This window comes from Motacilla alba, chromosome 17 (genome assembly GCF_015832195.1).
Source record: "Motacilla alba alba isolate MOTALB_02 chromosome 17, Motacilla_alba_V1.0_pri, whole genome shotgun sequence".
Taxonomy (NCBI): Eukaryota; Metazoa; Chordata; class Aves; order Passeriformes; family Motacillidae; genus Motacilla; species Motacilla alba.
Window position 1 is genome coordinate 6706559 of NC_052032.1, and position 20338 is coordinate 6726896.

The 20338-nt window shown below is 46.9% G+C and overlaps 1 protein-coding gene across 7 annotated transcripts in view; it reads left to right on the plus strand.

Annotated features, from left to right (window-relative positions):
- Window positions 1–408: 408 nt before the first annotated feature.
- The window catches only part of PRRC2B (proline rich coiled-coil 2B), a 46617-nt gene continuing 26687 nt past the window's right edge, over window positions 409–20338 (plus strand). For 5 of the 7 annotated variants that reach the window (XR_005259264.1, XR_005259263.1, XM_038156071.1 and 2 more), the window contains exons 1-7: window positions 411–595; window positions 13755–13922; window positions 14813–14990; window positions 15203–15305; window positions 16248–16320; window positions 19002–19145; window positions 19786–20027. Coding sequence is in view for 5 of the 7 variants with exons in the window: in XM_038156071.1 (XP_038011999.1) it covers window positions 13808–13922; window positions 14813–14990; window positions 15203–15305; window positions 16248–16320; window positions 19002–19145; window positions 19786–20027 (855 nt within the window). In the remaining 2 variants the exon portion in view is untranslated. Of the gene's footprint in view, window positions 596–13754; window positions 13923–14812; window positions 14991–15202; window positions 15306–16247; window positions 16321–19001; window positions 19146–19785; window positions 20028–20338 lie in introns of all 7 variants that reach the window. The other 2 variants (XM_038156073.1, XM_038156072.1) reach the window with 2 other exon arrangements.

Genomic DNA, 20338 nt, shown 5'->3' on the forward strand with positions numbered 1-20338 from the left:
CCTGGGCACCTGTTCCAGAGCTCTGCCACCCTCAACCTAAAGAACTTCTCTCTCATGTTGAGGGGAAACTTTTTGAGTTTTAGTTTAGAGGCCATTGCTCCTCATCCTGTCACTACTGTAAGAGAGCTTGGCACCATCCACGGACACGTCGGGGAGATATCGACATGGATTGCTGAGATCCCCTCTCAGCCTTCCCTTCTCCAGACTGACCCGGCCCAGCTCCCGCAGTGTCTCCTCATCAGAGAGCGGCTCCAGCCCCAAATCCGGGGTGCCCCCGCAGGACCCTCTCCGGCCGCTCCTCGTCCCCCTGAGGGAGCTGCCCCTCAGCGCCGCCCCCGCGCTGCCGGCGGCGCCCTGCAGGTGGCGCTGCGCGGCGGGGCCGGGCCGGCACGGGAGGAGGGGGAGGAGGAGGAGGCAGCGAGTGCCCGGATCGGCCGCAGCCGCCGCCGCCGCCCCGCGCAATCCGCCGCCATCCGCCGCGCCCCGCGCCCATCGTCCCTCCGCACCCGGCTCCGCAGGCACCCCCGGCTCCCCGCCACCACCACAGGTGGGTATCGGGGGCCGGCGGCGGCGGCGGCCGCGGATATTCGGGGCGGTGAGTGGGGCCGGGGGGGAGGAGGAAGGGGAGGGAGAGGGAAGGTGGGACGAGGCAGCGCTAAAATGGAGCCGGAGCCAGCGGCTGCGGCACCCCGCGGCCTCCCCGCTCGGGCGGGTCCCCCGGGCGGGTTGGGGGGAGACTCGCCCCGGTTTCTCGCTGCTGTAGCCGCCGGTGTTTATTGTGCGGACCGCCCCCCTTCTCCCTGCGGGGACGGGGCCGCCGCGGGGCCTGGCCGGGCCCATCCCCGGTGGCGCTGGCGGGGCCGCCCGGGCTCGGGGCCCCTTGTCCGGGCTCCGGCCCCCGGGCCGAGCCGCCCCCGCCGCGCTGCGCTCCCCGGAGGCTGCAGCCGGGCCGGGGGGCTCCCCGCCGCAAAGGCAGGTTGTTTTTTTTTTTTTTTTCGTCGTCTGGAGTGTGACACAAAGATATTTTTGTCGCGCCGTGTGTGTGTGTGTGCGTCTCAGCAAAACAAGGGGGGGTGGCATCCAGAAGGCTCGGCCGGTTTGTTATTGTGCGGGAGCTACAAAAGGGCCGCTGAGGCCGAAATGCGGCTGGGGCGGGGGGGAGCGAGGATGGAGTTTGTGCTCTGGGCGAGCTCGTTTGGTAGGTTTGGAAAGATGTTTTAGGGCTTTTTTTTTTTTTTTTTTTTTTTTTAAGAAGGAGTTTCTAATTTCTGTGTGGGAGCAGCTGTGCTGCAAGCTGGGGAAACCCTAATGCGGGTCCTGGGACACGTGCTGAGCATTTTCTCCGGGGGGGGGGTGATTTTAGTCGTGTTGGTTGTGAATTTAGAGGGTTTTTTCTCTACAAAAAACCCCCATATCTCCAAATTTAAAGCTGCCGTAAGGGGTTTGAATGAGCTGGAATTTGTGGGGTTTATTAGGAAAGTTATTTTGTTTGGTTTCTATCTTCTGGGTGTGCAAATGGTGAGATACACATTGAGTATTTACTCATCGTATAAACGTTCATATATTGATGTTACTGGTGTTTGGGGTGATAAGGTATAGTAAACATAAACGTTTAGGGATTTAGTAGTTTTGTTTCTTTTTAAGAACAGGTATAAAGTGGAAGCACATTGCAGTGTCTGCATCATCTCCTAGGGGGGAAGGCATCCCACCCCTTCTAGCACTGAATCCAGGTTTATCGTGGAAGTTCTGGTTTTGTTAAGCCTTGTCTTACAGGTTCACTTGACACCTCCACTGGAATGGGCTCTTCCATGATGGATAAATAGCTGGTCCGTGTCTTGGAGAGCCCAAGTCTGGAGAATCAACTCCTGATGAGTAGGTTTCTCGGATATAAACTGGCCAGGACATTATTTTTGTGCTTGCCTTTTCCATGCTCAGTGGTCACTGAGATAGTGAAACCCCAGTGTTCCAAAAACTAGTGCACTGAGCCAGAGACAGGGAGTAAAGTCACCTGGAAGAGATGGTAAGGCCATATTGTGAAAGTGGAATTTAAAGAGAGGATGGAAAATGATGTTTTCAGGCTGATTTCTGACTGAATATAAGAAATACTTATATGCATTTTTCACTCCCAGTGAAGCATTGTAAATGAGCCCAGGTTTTATCAGGAGCTCGTCTGTGGTCCATGAGATCTTTGTGGGCTCATCATGGGTGATGCTGTTTCTTTTTGGTCTCTGGCTTAAGAAGTTTCTTCTAGTTAGCAGAATACTTTGGGGTTACAGTAAACAATCCATAATATTTTTCTTGTTAAAATTTAAAAGTTCAGATAAAAATAATACTCAGAAAAATTGCAGGTACTGTTTGGAGTTGCTGCTTTGTTGGTTTTACAAGCCGGTGTGAGTACATCTGCTGTTAGTTGTGTTTTGAGTTTGTGCTTAATTTGTTGAGTGCCTTGAGTACAAGTGGATTCCTTTTTTTATTTATTAGTCTGATATGCCTTTCTGCATGGTTGAGTAAACTAGGTATCACACATTTGAGGATGCTTTCAGCAGTTTTCACTGTTAAGAAAACAAATTCTTACATTATTTTACAGATACCTTTCTTAAAAAAATAAAGATAAATTAAACCACGTGTTTGGTATGGGTTTCCAAATTTGTCATTATATAGTGCCTTGCTGCCTTGTTTTTTCTAAATTCGGAGATTTTTTTCTTTGGTCTTACAGTGCATTTTTTGGATGCACTCTGAGCTTTTTTTTCTTTTTTCTGTGTGTGCATGAGATCTTAAAAGGGCAGCTCAGCCAGCTGGCTGAAACTGGAAAAGTGAGTAAATAGTCCACAAAGATGCTGGAAGGGACATACAGGCTTTAAAAGTATTTTTGTTTCAGTGAGTAATAGCGCTAAATATTTTGTATTAAAGTTATTTCACTTTATAGTGACATCTTAATAAAACCTTTTAATAAAGCTTTGTGTAAAGCCTGACTTCAAAGGCGAATTTATTTGAACAACCTCCTAAAGGCAGTGGTGGCATTAGGGGCTGTGTTTGTGTGACTGCCTGGGTGATGGCACAGGACAGACAGCGCTCAGGGCCCGTGTGTGGCCTCCTCCTGCTGGGGTCACACCTGAGGTGTGGCTGAGGAGAACGAGGACCCTGAGCTGCGCTCAGGTGTGAGGTGATCCAGGTCACAGTTACCTGCCTGTTCAAGAGTGCTTCTTGCTCAAGGCCTTCATTGTGCTTACCTGAGTAATTGAAAGTATTTAAGAGCAAGCCGGGCTAGGTTTAAGTGCTGTTGAAAATAATAATTGAAAATAATAGTAAACTTTTTGGTTTTTGTTTGTTTTTTTTTTCTTTTATGATGGTAGTCTACAAAGAGATTTTGCTCTTGTGGTGTTTCCACTTAAAATTGTGTATTTCCATGTTGGAGGGATAAAAGCAGTATGAGCAGGAGAAACTTAGTGATAGGGGATGGTTACTTTAGGAGAGGGTTTATTCCAAGGGCTGGACCTCTCTGGTTCCCTGTTTCTTTTTACTAGATTCCTCATTTCTTCTGCAACTTGGCACTGAGCTGTTGTCTCAGTATCAGACTTTGCTCTTAAGCTGATCCTGCCTTGTTAAGTGGGTTTTGTTTTTCCTGTGTCACTGACTCATTCTCCTAATTGGTTGATAATTTCAGAGCTCCTTATCACTAATTTCTCACTTGGAGCAGAAGAAACAGAACGGTGGTTCTGTCAGGTACCAGACAATGAGGTGAGAGCGCAGAGAACAGGTAAAGGCTGGGGAGCTGCAGCTCTCTGCATCACAGAATAGCCCTTTCTAACTTCTGAAATTTAGTGACTTTGTTACCGCCTCTGAGGGTGGGTTTTGCACACATCTGGGTTGGTTAAAGAGTTTTTCCTTCCCCCAGAAGGACAAAATAGGGCTAAAGCAGGACATTGCATTATATTCAGCCTCACAGAAACATTTATTGGGCTCATGTTCTATTAGTAAGTTGTACTAGAATTCAGGATGTTCCCTGCATGCACGTGTACTTCTTGTGCAAAAGTAACAGAGCAGTTGGAGCTTAGGAGCTGTTTATTTCAGAGCAAAGCTGTTCAGATACTGATCTGTATAGCTGTTAAATCCTGATTTTTTTTTTTTTTTTATCTGTGAGCATTTGGACAATAACCCAAGTGGACTGGAGGCTGCTTTAGTAGCCTTGTGTTGTTCTATAATTGCTTGTGGCACTGTTGGTTGTGAAGCTGCTTGTGCTGCCGGGCTGTGGGGTATGTGGGGACAGAAGGTGTTAAAAGGTGTATATGCGGCTCTGCAGGGGGTTATTTAACTTACAGCCAAAATACAATGTCTGTGGTTTGATTCCAACACTTAAATTTTCAGGAGAGTGTTTGTGGGCTGGGAGGGGTGAGAAGGGGTGGAAGTGGGGGGTGAGCTCACTGTTCCATCTTTAGGAGACTGCAGGTATTAATTTGTGGGGGACTGATGACAAGTCATACCTTGGGTGAAAGGGAAGAGATAATGACCAGGTTTGAAATGGGCAGCTGAGCCAGGCTGAAGTGTGAAGAAATACGGGAAAAATAACAGGGAAGAAAGCGAGGACTTGCTAACAACCCTCCTGGGTCTGGCCAAGAGGCCCACTCTGTTGGGCTGTGGTATCTCAGATATCTGCCAGGCTTCAATTAGCTGTTGGGAGCACCCTCAATAGCCTTCGGATTTCGGGTGGGTAGCACTTAAGAGGAGTAAACGACCGAGTATTTGCGCAGCTGACACCCTTACTGAAGAGGTTTGGTGGAGGAATCCTTCCCAGGTAGCCATTGAGAGGTTTAGATGGGAATTGTAGTGATGGTGCTCCAAGGAGTGAATAGAGACAGATTTGAAGAGCTTGCACTGGGACTCTCCCTCCCCCAGGCACTTACTGTGTGGGAATATAGTGATTTTTTTGGAAGAGTTCTGCTGCGGGGTGAGTTCTTCAGCTCTTCCTACCTGTATGTGGGCTGAGAGGCTGCACAAAAGCCTCGAGTGATCTTGTTCAGAGTTGGGAGTGGGCTGTGAGGCAGGCAGGGGAGTAGGGACATGCTCAAGAGATGCTCCTTCTTTGACTACAATAATAACTATGGTGTTATCTTTTATTGAAATAAACCAAGCTTCAAGAACCGTCATTCAGAACCAGATTCATGTGATCTTGAGTGTTAGTGTTCTGCATCTGAGCTAAGTGTTGCCTCTAATGGTGCCTGTGATCCTATTGCAGTGAAAGCAGTGTATGGGGTTGTTAGTTCAGGAGGTGTTCGCAGCATTCCCCATCCCAGCATGCAAGGACCTGCTCCTCCCAGAACTTATCTGGAGCAGGGCTTCATGCTGCTGCTGGCCCCACAGCGTCAGGCAGGCAGTGTGATTCAGAGGGTGCTTTTCAGCCCCAGAAAGTGGGAGATGAAGGCTCTATTTCTTGCTCTGCCACTTAGCATAGCTGCAGAGTTCTGCGGTGTAGTTTTCCTATCTGGAAAATAGAAGTGATGACGCTTACACACCTTGTCAGTTATGCACTGCAAATATCTATGTAAATGAAAGCATCTGTGAAATGTTTTCACTTCCTGTCTGGCTCGGAGTAGTCCAGATGTCCTGGGCAGAGTCCGAGTTGCTTGGCTCTCTGGAAAACCTAAAGAAGCTTCTTTCTTCAGAGTACTGAATCACAGCACATATAAGGTGCTTTCTTACCACTTTGTACCTGTGTCCCTTTCCCATCACGTTTTTCTTAACATCCTTGGCACTCATTTGTGCAAATGGCTCCCATGAATAGGCTTCCTGTAAGGAGAATTGCTGTGCAATGCTGCATTGCCTTTGTGCTGATCAGATTGGGGAACCTGGAGGAAGACTTCCTTGGAAGCTTCAGCCTCTGCAGTGTTTATGAACTGCAGGCTTGTCCGGACTGCTTGTCATCTTATTAATGGCTTGAACCAGCTGCATCAGTCTTGATGGCTGTGGGAATTGGGAGAAATCTGATAGGGAAAGAGCTGTTCAGCTCTTGCCAGGGCAGCTTTGTACCCTGCAGCATGGACCTGCCAGGGGAGCTCCCAGCAGTGCCTTGGGGAGGAGCAAGGCCGGAGGGATCTGCTCAGCAGGGGTGTAAAGGAACCTCTCCCTTGCTTGTGCAGCGAGGGATTGACATTTGCTGCCTGCTGATCAATAGCATTGGGTTTTCTCTCTTCATAAAAAAAAAACTGTGCATAACCTGAGTGAGAGCTGAGGCCCTGAAGTCAGCAGACAACCTGAGAGAGTGGAGAGGTGTTGCCAAAGTCCAGATTTTGTTGTGAGGCTCATCAGGAACAGGGTAAACATCCACATCCCCATTCCAGTGTGATCCTTCCTGAGACTGCAGAGAAAACAGAGCAGCTTACTCAACAGCTGATGGCATTTGTGTGGAAAGAGCTGTTTCTGTTCCTGAAAAAAAGGACTGTTAACCCAAAGGACTGCCAGCTTTGCTCTGATTTCATCTCTCGGAGCTGTGACATCTCTGCTTTTCTCTCTGCTTGGTTGCAATAAAATTTATGTTCACTGCTGAATGATGGAGTAAGTTGCTGAGCTTGGGACCTGGTGAAGGAATTGTGAAATGCTTGACAGAGAAGCATTCTCCAGTGGCCAGTGGTGGCCTTGGATGGGTAGTGCTCTCCAAGATAAGCTACTTGCAGCACAGGTATTTCACCTACGCTGCTCTTGCTATGTCTCACCTGGTTATATGGGTGTCATGGCTGTGCTGACTTTTAAAAGTCTGTGTAGGCAGAAGTATCAGAACTAAGGGACTTTCATAACCTTTACATGCAGTGGTGTTTGTTTTTAGTGAGGGAAGAGTCTTTGCTTCCACCTGTCAGACCTGAGGTGTTGTGCAGTGCCTGAGAACAGTTTGTGCTTGTGTGGGTGCGTCCTGCCCTTGTGGGCTCCTCAGGAACAGTAGGCAGGATTGGTGCACTTTCTGTGCCACTGGACAGTCTTTTCCACTGGGAGGGAGTGTTCTGGACGTGGCAGGTGCTGCTGCAGTGCATTTCCTCCTCGTTTGACATTTTCTCTGGAGGTCTTGGCACGCAGGTTTGAGTGGCTGAAGCAGGCACCTGAGTTCTGGGACTTCTTGCTGTCTTAGTTGAGTAAGCTGTTCTCTGACTTGGACTGATAGTGCCAGTCCTGTTAGCCATCAGGAGATCCCCACCAGCTACTCACAGTCTCTTATTGTTGCTCAGATACTTAAATGCTCAATTTACCTTACAATTCAGCTGAATGTTACCAGGAGCTTTCTCAACAAGTTTTGCCAACAGAGCATTATGCCAGGTATTTCTTTGGTATTTGGATTTAAATTGCTTGCTTGTGATCAGCCTCCCTGTTTTGGTGTTGAGGGAATAGGATGCTGTGTCTGTGTGTTCCCCCTGGACACTGAGATCCCAGAGGAATCTCAGCAGGGCAGAGTGGAAGGCAGAATCTGTGTTGGAGGCTGGGGACATGTGTTTCAACTCTGACCCTTGGTGGTAGGGGAGCCAGAGTGAAAGTACAACTCTTAAGGGTACAGGTTTGCACTTGAATGTGAGCCTTGTTGGGCAGGCAGCTCCTGGAGATCACGAGGTTTCTTTCCTTGCCTCTTGTACCAGAGAGGTTGGGATCTGGATCTGTTGAGGCCACAGGTGATCCTTGTTAAACTGAGCTGTTTGTCCTCCCTGGGTTTTGCCTCTGAAATATGTAACAGCAAAGAAGTAGGCTCTTCTACTTCAGTTTGTGCTGAGCCTTGTCTCCTTTAACGTCTTCTGGGCCTGGATGAGAGGGTAAGGAGTGTAATGTTGGTAGCTGGTGCTTCCAGGTTGTTCCACTTGAGACACCTTCCTGCTTCCCTGCAGGTTATGAAAGCCCTGCAGCACTTCCTCTTGGGTTGGAGATAGAGTTATACTGTCCTGGCAAGCTGGCACCAGTGGGTCAGTTCCTTCTCTACAGCACGGTGGGGCAGATGGGTGAAACTGGCTGTTTCTTTGGTGGGCTGTTGTAAACAGACACTCCTTTCAAGGAAATTATTATCTGCACACCTTGGGTTTTCTGTTGCTTGAAAAAGAGGGGGAGTTTCATGAGCACAGGATCTCATAAGTACTTTCTGTGGGCTGTGGACCAGTCTTCTGACTGGGTTTTTTTTGCTCTGTGCCATAGTCTTGCATACTCAGGATGAACTATTTCTTTGTCTGCATCCTCAATTACTGGAGGTCAGGGCTCCTTTCCAGGGTGTGGTATTGTCTGTCCAGCCCTCACAGAAAGGACCACAGAACTCATTAATGTTTTTGTGTAAATACAATTGAGCTATTCTCCAGACTCCAGTCTGCTTTATCTGTTTTACAGTAAGTTACAATTCCAGCCTCTCTGGCTGCCTTTGGCCTTGCCTGCCTTCTCAGCACTGGAAAAGCTGTTTAGCAGAGAGGTGAAGCTTCTGTATTTTAAGGCCAAACCTGACATTGCAAAGACCTGTTGTCTCTAGAATGTGCAGTGAGTTACAGACAGTAGTTGTGATTCCCAACCTGTTGGTACATTCAGAAGAGGGGGCAGCAGGTGAGCTTGGTGAAGGCAGAACTGAGAAAATGAGGTCAGGTCATCAGACAGGACATGTCCTTTCTGTCTCCCTTCCCTGTTGTCAGGTTTTACCACTGTCTGTAGAGCTCCACAATGTGGAGTTAATAATAGATCTACTGTCCAGAAGACTCTGCCTCTCCTCTTCATAGTCCTGCTCCATGTTTCAAATCCTGGGAGGCTTGACTTCGAGTTCTGAGGATGGGGCTGGACAGCAGGGAAGTCCTCTGGCAGGCAGCTTCCAGCAGTATTGCTTGGCTAACAGCATACCTCTGCAACAAATCATGGCAGATACTATCCTGGTCTCCCATTCCCTGAGCCAAGGTTCCTGGGAGATGGAGAGAAGCTGGAATTGTGCAGGATTAAAAGAACTGATACCACCAAATATGCCTGTTGATCTAAGCAAGGAGGGTCCCTCTTGTGAATCAGGAGCTCAGCGATGGAGGTGTGTTATCTCTTCTCTGCACTGCAGACTCCTGACTTGCTTCTCCCTGTCTGGCAGGATTTGGTGCAGTTTTCTGGCACTGTGTTTGGTGTTACATCCAGATCTTGGCAGGGCCTTTTTCAGGTGTACCAGCAAATCTTGGCATCTCCCTCTGGAAGTGATGCAGTAGAATGAGAGCGAGAGGTTTTTTTGTGCCTTAGACTCTTGCTACAGCCTCTGCCTTCTGCACAGCTCTTCTGCATTGATCCCATTGTCTTTGTACTTGGATGCTGATATTCTCCTGTTGCTCCCTGCCTTACTGAGCAATCTCTGCTGGGAACTGAGTGCTCATGTGGTCCCTTCCTTGCTTGGCTCATGATCCCTGCATGGCCCAAACAGGGCTTCTTCAGGATAGAAGTGCATCTGACAGCAAGTCCTGGGCAGGTGATGACAGTGTCTCACCAAAGCCCTCCCAAGGGCAGCCAGTGGTGTCTTTCATTGCCGAGGCAGGTGGTGAGTGTTTCACAAATAGGTGGTTCTTGGTGGGACATGTTCCAGAGGTAGTGGTATCTCTGTGTTGACAGATAAATGTTCAGCTATGGAAGTACAATTAAAATTGACCCGTGTGTGTATTTAAAGAAGAGTGAACATCATTAATCTCCTCTAAAACTATACTGTGTTTTTTAAAATGTTTCACACTGCTGGTAGCATTAGGAACCACAATGTATTTCAGTTTAACCTAACTCCAGACACTTCTCTTCTGAAAGTACTGTTTAGCTTTTCCAACCTGTGAGTTTTTGAACAATTTGTGTAAAATCAGGTCAGAAATTATTCTTCTTGTGAGGAAAAACCTTTTCCCTGTTAATCTCCATTCTGTTGCTTTTTGTGTTGTTGACTGGTGCTTCCTTGCTGCTGTGAAGTGAGCAAGGAGTGAAGATCTGCAGTAGTCAGGACTGTGCTCGGTGTAGAGCTCAGTAGTGTGTGAGTAGCTGAAATGATTCCTTCTAGTATGTGTGTTACCTTTCATAAATCTGTTTGCCCTGCTCAGCTAAGGCTGGCTGACTTCCAGATACTCGAGCTCCATTGAAGTCTTGTGAATAAAACACCAGCAGCCCAGCCTCCTGCATACATAGATTTGCAGAGAGCTTTGCAGACAATCCTGTTTGTCAGGAGTCCCTCAGTTTGGCTGTGTTTTCAGCTCGGGGGTTTCCAGTTCTTACCAGTGCCAGTAACTCATGGTTTTCACGTTTTTTTGCAGGACAGGCTGTAGCTCCAAGATTTGCATGCTTGTAAGTCTAATGTCTTAAAGATGTTATAATTTTACTGTTGCTTTCTGGATTAGAATTTACCCCTTTAAAGGCAGTTAGACAGGGTCAATACCCAAAAAATTGGATCCAGGGTAGTATGATGTGGACATGACTATGCCTGGACACTGGAGCTCTCTGCCTAAGTGCTTCAGTGCAGTTATTTGTACCCTGGGATCTCCAATGGAACTGGTCATACTGCAGTATTTTGTGATTGCTCAGACACTCAGTGTTTTGCTTTCTGGTGCTGTCCCTGGATATAGCAGGAGAATGAGAAGAGCTACCCTCCATGCTGAAACTGATAGCAAGCCTTCCCCCACAGACCTCAATAAACCCAGAGAGAAACCTTGCAGAAATGCTGGTGATTGATTTTTTACAATTTCTCTGTAACAGGGGATATTGCTTTCTTCAGGGTCAGCTGTTGGGCACCGGAGCCCTGAGCACAGGTCAGAGGCTCTGCCGAGGCTGTCAGTTTTCACTTGTCAGCATCAACACGTGCCTTCTAGTTCCAGCTCTGCGAATAATGAGCATGCAGGCTGCCAGTTGAGTTCTAAATGATCCACGATTTTTATCAGAAATAGCTTTGCTCTTCAAGACTAGAAGGTCTTTATGGTCCCTTCTTGGATTCCCTGCTTAACTGTGTGATGGGAAGATAGTGCAGTGCTGTGCCAGTCTTGGGAGGCTCTGTGGCCTCTTTGAAGTGCTGTGGGTGAACTGGGTGCTGAGTGATCTCCCTGGCTGATAACACCCTTGGAGTAGCTGGGATCTGCAGGAGGGACAGGCAGCAAGGTCCTGCCAGTCCAACAGCTCTGACCCAGCTCAGTGCTGCTGCAGTCTCTTTGCACAGTGACTATGGAAGTTGCTTCACCTCTCCGTGGTCTCCTTTTCCCCTTTGGAGCACGCACATAACACACAAACAAAGCTGTGTTTCATGTCTTCGGAGCATGAAGGAGTTGAAAGTGAATTTCATTTATCCAGACAGCAGTTTTGTCTGTCCCAGGAAGTTTGACAAGGGGCTTTATCCCGACATGTCCCCAGCTTCTCTGTTGTGCAGTGGTTGTTTATTCTTCCCGAATCCTTTTAATGATAGAAGATGTAATCAAGAGGCAACTGAGACCCGGTTACATAACTGTTGTCAGGGTTTCTCTTTGGCAGCATTGCACTGTGTGCTGTTTGCACACTGACTTTTAGGAACTCATGGCTTTTCTGTTAACCAGATAACTCCTGAATCTGATCTGGGTAGGTGGTTTGTTGTTGTTGGGTTATTTTTAAACACCTTCTAATTTTGTCTGGTTTATGCTTTCTAAAGTTCAGAGTAGATTTTACTGCTTTTCTTGTGAGGTTGGTACAGGGTTGACATGGTGTGGATAGGCCCTGAGCCAGGTTCCCTCTGCAAGGCTCAATATACCTGTAAAAGCAGGTGGTTGTGCTCTTGCCAGCACAGCACCCTCTGCTCTTTGTTCTGCTCTGGGGCTCCCCACAGCTCTGCCCCTTCAAAAAGCTCATTGTTCTCAGTCCAACTTGTGCTTTCCTGCCAAGTGTATGCTAATCACTGTGTTTTCTCCCTCTCTTTTATGTCTGTCCTACTAATAAAATACAGTGCAAATGGGCAAGTGAGGGAGGAGCTGTTGTTTTCTTTGGCACGTAGTGACCATCTGAGCAAAGATGAACCAGACTGGAGCCAAAGATCTGTTTGCTACTCTGCAGGAAGAGGTGCCTCAAGACTGCCAGCCAGCCCTGTTGCCTCCACAAAGCCTTCATGCTGCAGCCCCGTGTGGAGGTCCAGCAGAAATGCTGTGAGGGGCTTCTTGGGGACCCGGGTGTTTTTCCTGAGCATCCTATGGATGCTGTTTTTGAGTGACAGAAAACACTTTTTTTTTTTCCCTGACTGCCCAGCACAGTCCATGGCTTCTTGCTCCTGATAGACATGGTTTAAATCCTGCAGTGCAAGAACAAATGCTGTGTAGTGCCAGGCTTGTTGGTCAGACACCTGCCCCAGCAGCAGCCTTCAGATGGGCTTTACTGGGCCAGTTGCAGTTGGCACTGCGTTCCCAGTTCCAGCATGTTCACAGTGTGTGCTTTAATTTGTACATAATGTGTGATGGACTAATCCTCTTACCTGCAAATCGTATTTGATAAGGCATTGCTGATGGGAATTATAGCCTTTGGTCAGATACAGTTTCTTTCAGAAAGAGTGATTTCTGTCTCTGTTGGAAAAGGCTTTCAGCTGGGTGAGTTTCAGAAAGTGTGAGGTGTGGGAAGATCAGAGATGTGTGTATGTGCCTGTATATATATACACACACACACACACACACACATGTATATAGTGTTTTGTTACTCCCAACACAGAGTTGAAACCCTAGAATGGTTTCATTTTACCCTAACAGATGGTGAAATGAAACTGCCAGCAGTTTTGGGCTTGAAGTAAAGGCTTTACAACAAGAAATCTGGAAATCTAAATTATGTGAGAAAAGGTTAGATGAAGCTCCTAGATTTGAGAAAATTTAGAACAGAATGATGCTTTTAAAAAAAATGTAAGCTACGTCCATTGAAAGTAAGCAAAGTGTCTTTTTTGACATAAGAGTTAATGTACAGTGTGAGCTCTACATATTTCAGCTTTATCCCAGGCTCCAAGAGCCAAAAAGCCAAAGTAAGGAGACTGCCTGCATGATGGGTGTTACTCACAGCATGTTGTGCCAGCAAAGATCAGATTGAAAAATTAACAAACCACATCCATTACGGAAAGTATATTTCAAGCTAAAAATTATGTTCAAGATGCCAGCAACAGAGGAATATAACTTTTTGGTAATGTGTTTGGAGAATTCATAGTAGAACAGCTGAACTCACAGGCTCAAGAATCTGAATCTGGTACAGTTGAGCAGGCTTTTTCTGACTCCATAACTCTCTTTCATGGCCAGCCAATGAGAAAAGGGAATTTGGAGAAATACTTCTGTTGTCTTCCAGTGATGCTCTCAAAGCATTAATTGCTGGTATAACTGTGGCCAGTGTGGAACTACAATCTAAACACTACAAACCCAATGCTTCAGGGGAAATGCAATGATAAATTCCAGTGTGGTATAAGATACAAAGATACAGTGCTTTTCTGGCATTTATGTTTAGGAATCTGTGTTTAGCTGTTTATTGTCAGCCTTACTCTTTTAAAGCAAGGACTAGTTGACCCCCCTGTGTTCTCATTCTTAAAGAATCTTACTTCTTTCAGCACTGGAGTGGCAGAAAAAAGATGCCATGAGAAGTGTGTTCTTGCAGTTCTTTTCATTCAGTTTGTGGCTTTTAAAGCCCAAAAGCTTCTTGTGACTAAAGAGGAGGAAGTTAAAACTTGTATCTTGGTGTGTGTGCTCACTTGTGTGTTCAGTTCTTGCTGTTGAGTGTGCTCTGTTTTGCTTGTCCGTGGCTGAAGAATCCATTTGATGGGTTTTCCTGCTTCTCTTCCATTAAAGGCAGATCGGGAGCGGCGCAGAGAAATTTCCTTACTAGATGACATTTCATCGCAATGTCCGATCGTTTGGGGCAAATAACCAAGGGAAAGGATGGGAAAAGCAAGTACTCGACTCTCAGCCTGTTTGATAAGTATAAAGGAAAGTCAATAGAAGCTATCAGAACTACAGGTAAGAAACACCTCCAGAAAGCTCCTTTTGATGTCTTCCAGCAGTGTTGTTGCAGAGCTCGTTCATGTTGTTGACGCACTGTTGGTGCAGGTGTCAAAGCCTGTGTTTCATTAAGATCTAGAGGAAAATCTCCATGGCTCTTTTATTGTGGAGACATAGAGGAGTTACACAGGACAAATGGGGGCTCTTGGCCCTTTCATTTAGCCTTCTGCAGAGTGGGCAAGTGGCAAACTTGAGTGGAGGCCTTACCAGGGCCTTAGGCTGTGCCAGGGCAGGGCACCTGACCTCACTGAAGTGCCTTAAGCTGGTCAGACCTTGTATGAAGTGAGAGTCAAGGACTGAAGGCCACAGGGAAAGAGCCTGAGATGGTTTTGCAGTGGAAATATGACCAAAAGTAGATAATGGGTTAAAAAAAAAAAAGACCTTGCCTGGACTGGCTCTGGATTAGGTGTGAGAATAGAAAACAAAAAATAAAATACTTTCTTAACAAATGTGGTCTGGTGGATAGAGCTGGAAAATGGAGATCTCAGGATTCCTGGGTTAGGTGACCAGTTTGTCTGCTAAAAGGTGGACTTGGGTGGCCATTTCCCCAAGCTGTAAAAAGGTGGTTCTGCTTCTCCTTGGTGAAATGAAAGAGCTACCTGTGTAAATCCTTCTAAAAGGTTCTGTGAGCACTTTGTTGAGGAGAATGATTTTTCTCCCTCCCACTGTGGAGCTGTTTGCCAGCTGCTACAACAGACGGCTGCATCTGTGGTCCTGTGGGAAAAACCTGTGTGTTGACATAGCAGCAGCACTTCTGCTGGGGCTGTGCCCAGCCACAGCTTCCTAATTAAGGTTACTTATCTAGCAGGATACAGCCCTCTGACCTGCCACTGTTCTTTTCTCACCAGTTATTCCTAGACATGGCTTACAGAGTCTTGGGAAAGTTGCTGCTGCCCGGCGCATGCCACCTCCTGCAAATTTGCCTAGCTTGAAGTCTGAGAACAAAGGAAACGACCCCAACATCATTATAGTACCCAAGGACGGTACAGGATGGGCAAACAAGCAGGATCAGCCAGACCAAAAGAGGTGGGTAGAGTGAATCTTTGAGTTTTGCCAGGCAGGCAGCAGTGGTTGTGCACTGCTGTGCCCGGTGTCAGACCTTACAGGGTTCAGTTCTCTGTTGTCTGTGCCAGTGTAGAGGCAGTGTTGTGGCTCGATCTTTTAGCAGCTGTCATATCGCCAGGAGTTGTTTTCCTGCCTTCCTCCCCTTTGGTCTCACCTCTGCTGTCTCTGCTCAGTTCCAGTGCGACGGCTGCACAGCTGCAGGAGTCGCTGCCGCAGCAGGGTTTGCAGAAATCTGTCTCCAATTTACAGAAGCCGACACAGTCAATCAGTCAGGAGGTAGGTGCCAGCAGTCTCTGACTGCCACCCCACTTCCCCTGTCCCCAGGCAGCTTGAGGACTTTAAATTGCCTGTGTTGCCTTGTGCTTAAGAAAAAGCTCCTGTATAATCAGTTATTGTGGAAGGGACTCTCTTGAGTCCAAGCTGCTGTGCACCAGCAGCGTTGTGCTGCAGTTACAGAAGTAAAATACACAGAGCTATATTTCTCAAATGTGTGCAGTAAGTCTAGTTGCAGTCTGGGAAAAAAATGGCTGGAATGTGGGATGGCTGGTTAGCACTTCTAAACTATTCTGCTTTGGTTGTAATTCAGTCGTTGCTTGGTGACACCAGATCCAGTTCTTGCTCCCAGCCTGATGGGACTTGATGGGAAGAGATCTGGTCATGTGGGAAAAGTAGCCAGTGTTAGGACCTGAAAAAGCTACTGGCAACTAAGCAGGTGTCCCAGAGAATGCAAGGACCTGACCCCCTATGTGTTGTAGATTTCACACGTCTGGTTTAAAAAGAAAATTCTCAGCCCTTGAGCTTCAGGGAAATCAGGACAGAAGTTATGTTTTGAAGAGGAGAAGAGTGGTTAATGCACGAGAAAGTAGGGTAGCCTTCAAGCTGAGGTGTAGCATGGAACAAATCTGGAAGATTAAAGAGACCATTTGGGAAAATGCAGCAGAACAAAAGGAAAGCTTGATGAGAGTACAAGTTGAGGAAATAGGTGGTGAAAATGGGCAGGGGAGACATTAGAGCAGAGCAGAGGATTTTTACTGTAGCATTGTAGCTTACTGGAGTGGGAAACAGCTGACTGTAGTCCAGCCTGAAGCTGTGGAGATCTGTGGTATCTGGGTGATCTGCAGGCCTGAACCATAGCAGGTGCCAGCCAGCAAATGAGAGACAGTCATGAATCTTAACTGATCCGTGTTGGGGTTTCTTTTTGCTTTGTTTTGTTTTCAGAGTACAAATTCAGTGCCAGGTGGACCAAAGTCATGGGCACAGCTGAATGGAAAGCCAGCAGGACAAGAAGGTGGTGAGTATGATAAACAGAGCTGGCATGTGCCTGCTTTCCCCAGACAGGCACGAGATGGGGTGAGCTCCATTTCTTCAGCCTGGTGCAGAATGGGAGTGAGGCCTTGTGAGTCCTGTTTCCAGTCTGTGCTGTGTTGGTTGGAATGATGCAGCTTGAATCAGTTCAGGGCTGCCAGTGCAAGGCTTGAACAGAATGTGTCTCATGGCCACGTTGAACCAGAGCAAGTCATGCTCTTGGGATGCAGCAGGGAGTTCTGGGAGGAGAAGGTTCTGAAGGAGAAAGGAAACGTTTGCCCCCATCATGAGCATCTTCAGTCAGCCCAGAGCAGTGTGTAACAGAGGTGCAGTAAACACTGTGAAACAGGGCAGGGATTTAGAAGAGAAGAAGAAAGGGACATTGGAGAGGGGAGATGTAGGGATCTCCATGGGCAGTAGCAAGGGGCTCTTCACCTAACTGGGTAGTCAGAAGCGAGGCTGGAATGTTCTTGTTCAGTATCTGTGATCCAAGGGAATTGCAGTGGCAGTGGGTGGAAGTGGCAGTGGAGCTGCTGCAGGGTGCACTCGCCTACACATTGGCTGAGGCTTTGCTATTAAGTGTCCCTCAGTAACTGTGCTGCTAATGGCTTCTGCTTGACTGAGAATCCTGAAGCAGTGTTAACATGAATTGGGGGTTTGGTTGTGTTCAGATGCATCCATTTCCACACAGGAGGTGGCTTCCAGCTGCACTGAGTAGTGCCATTAAAACCATAGTGAGAGTAACAACTCAGTTCCACTGTTAAAATGTGAACAGACCTGGAACCACTCACTTGTCAAGTGAAATTGCAGAGATATTTGAAAGAACTGAGACAGCTGATTGCATAAACAGAGGGGACAAATTTATCTAAATTAAATGAGGCCCTTAGTGAGAGGGTGTTTCTCAAAGGCTAAATGTTAAAGCAGAAACTTGTACTTGCCTGAGGCTGGTGGCCAGTGCAAAGACTGTCTTGTTTGGTTAATTGGTACTTTTTTGACTCTTTCTGTGTAGACCTCCTGTACAGTCATTTTGAAATCTGATCACCTAACAATGTTCTTAAAGGATTTTTTGAAAACTCATTCTAGGTCACACTTAACAATATAGAGTTCTCAACCCAAGAAAACAGTTGCCTATGTGGCTAAGAGCAGCTTAATTAGAAGGTAATTTAATCACAAAAGCATCAGAAACCTGTCTGAAAGGATTTCTTAGGCCATCCCATGCTTGCACCTCTTCTCTAGTGGCACTGAACAATTGCTTTTCCTTCTTAGCTAGTTCAGGTATTACAGACAAAGAGGACAATCTCTTGCTTTTTGCTCTTTTTAAGTCTTAGAGCTGTAAAATCTCTTTTGGAGGGTGTATCCTGAAGAAAAGTGGCCTAATAAATTAATTGTGGACTTCTCCATGCCTGTGTCTTTGTATAAAGGACATTTGGAGAAATAAAAGGGGCACCAAACTTTTCTTCAGTGTGGTGCTGCTTACGGTTAGAGTACAAATTGTTAATGGCTGCATGTAAATAGTCCTTAAATTGAGCAGCTTTACCTGGGGATAGATGTCTCCCCTGAAAGACAGTTTCTGTGCCATTCTAGTTCAGTAAAAATGAGAACTCTTCAGCAAGTCTTAGCTACTTTGCAATAAATTAGGCAAGTCCTCCTCAAGTATTTTCATCTGTCTAAAATTGAAGGTGTTATGTGCAGCTATTGCAGAGTCTTTCCTGGAAATTTCACATGGGATGTCTTGCACAGTGTGCAAGTTCCAGAAAACTGCAAAAAAATTAAAATTACTTAAGCCAGTCTGTCTTGATTCTTCAGGGCAAGGAAGGAGAAAGGTAGATGAGACTCTTGTCAAGTCTTCAGTACTCATGGCTGATGCTTCTAATAGCATTCTGAAATGCCCTTTTTAAGAGAGCTTTAGCCAAGTTACACTAAGAAACAGTTCTCAAAAAAGCAATTATTTTAATGTGTAATAGTATAATAATGCTTGTAATTTCCTTTTATTCAGTGTTATCTTGCCAACAAATTTAGGAGAATTGCTGTGTTTCGTGTGCCAGTCACTGGCAGATCTTTAGAATTGACAGAGAACTGTTGTTCTGGAGTGACTGATGACTCAGCAAGACAATTTGCCAGTGACTAGAAATGAGCCTGGCCTGATCTGGCCAGTGATCTGCATCTTGAAAATGCTGCAGCAGGGAGGAGAGCACAGAACATCTGTCCTTACCTGTGGTGTTTCACTGATAGAGCGACAGAAATTTTAATGATAGACTTTCCTGGCAGAGTGAGGTCTGAGCAAAAAGAGTCTGGATAGAGATGTCAAATACTTGATAGCAGGGTATCATTTGAGCAATCCTGCAGAATTTATATCTCTGCCTCTGTCTGAATTCTGTACTTCACAAAAATAATTGGAAGCTGAGAAAGTTCACTGACTTCGTTGAATGTGAGAATTCAAATGGAGATCCTGAGTGTGGGAGTGCTGGGTGAGGACACGTGTTGTTGTGTTGGTGACAGTGTCTGAGAGTGTTGGGGATGTGAAGTGAGGTGCTGGTACGATAGTAATTTGGGTTTAAATGTGCCAGAGGCCCAGATTCCCAGGAAACGCATTTCCAGGCTGGTCTCATAAGGGAGTTGAAGCAGTGGAAAGATCTTCTCTGAGTCGCACACTTATTTGTCTGACAGGTTCAAGGGCCTCAAGCCGACTGTTATCCTTCTCTCCCGAGGAATTTCCGACGCTGAAAGCAGCTGGCGAGCAGGACAAGGTTGGCAAAGAAAAGGGCGCCTTAGATCCGTCGTATGGGCCAGGACCAAGCCTCCGCCCCCAGAGTGAGTGAAGGATTGTGTCTCTCTGCCTTAGCCCAGCCCAGTAACCCCATTGACCCTGTGCTGGGCAGGGGGTGCCAGTTCACTGTAGTACCAAGAACTTCATCCTTACATTTCCTTTTATCTTTTTATGAGCTTACACATGTCAGACTGCTTAGCAGCTGATCACAGATTGGCGTGTGGTGCTGGTGTTCTGTGGTCCAGACAGACAAGTATGGACTGACATCTACTACACTGTTTAATAAGAATTGCTGCGTGATGTTGCAAAGCAGGCCCCTTCCCAGGCTGGGGAAGCCACAGTGAAATCAGTGTGTGTGTAATGTGGCTTCTCTTTCACTGTTCTTGCATCTAATTTGCCTTAATTCTGCAGGGTAAGGACTGTGGAGATGGGGAACACTCTGGTAGGAGTTCAGGTTTATTGGCAAATAAGGACACCACTGGTGCAGCAATTACTTTGTAACAGCTGATGCTGCTCCTCTGTTTAAGAAAATAAACACAGTTGGAAATTCTTCTTGATCCTTGATATTTTTCTACAACCTTGGGGTAATTAGGTCTTGACCAGAGTACTTGAGGTTTCGAGACTTTCCGGCAGAGTGGCTGCCTGCATTTACAAATATTAACATCATTATTACCTCCTTTCCAGATGTCACCAGTTGGAGGGAGGGCGGTGGGAGGAACGTCACCTCTGCCACATCTCTGACCGCCTCCCCTGCTGAGCTGGGCAGCAAGACCACCAGCGCTGGAGACGGCGCCCCCTCCTCAGCGAGCGCCAGCGATGCCAAGGAGCCGTCTCTCCGCCCAGCTCAGCCCCTCCGCAAAGGGGCCTCGCAGTTCATGGGAAATGTCTACCAGCCACCCACGTACCATGACATGCTGCCTGCTTTTGTGAGTGACCCTCTCTCCATATCTTTGTGATGCCCTTCGTTCTTAAGATAAGGGGGGAGTTGAAGGCAGCTGGGATGTGTTTTCTGGACTGTCAGTTGGCTGCCAGGGCTTGCTCAGGGATCCTTCTTTTGACGTGTTTTTAGTTTGTGTAGCACAGCCTTGCTCAGCCCAAAGAGAAGTTGTCCAGTTGTCCCTTAGCCTCTGGAGCTGGAGCCATTAGCATGTGGCCTGTTGGGCAGCCAGATGTGAAATGTTTGTTTCCCCTTTGTGTTGGTGCAGCTAGCATGCACATGTTGTAACTTAATCTGGCT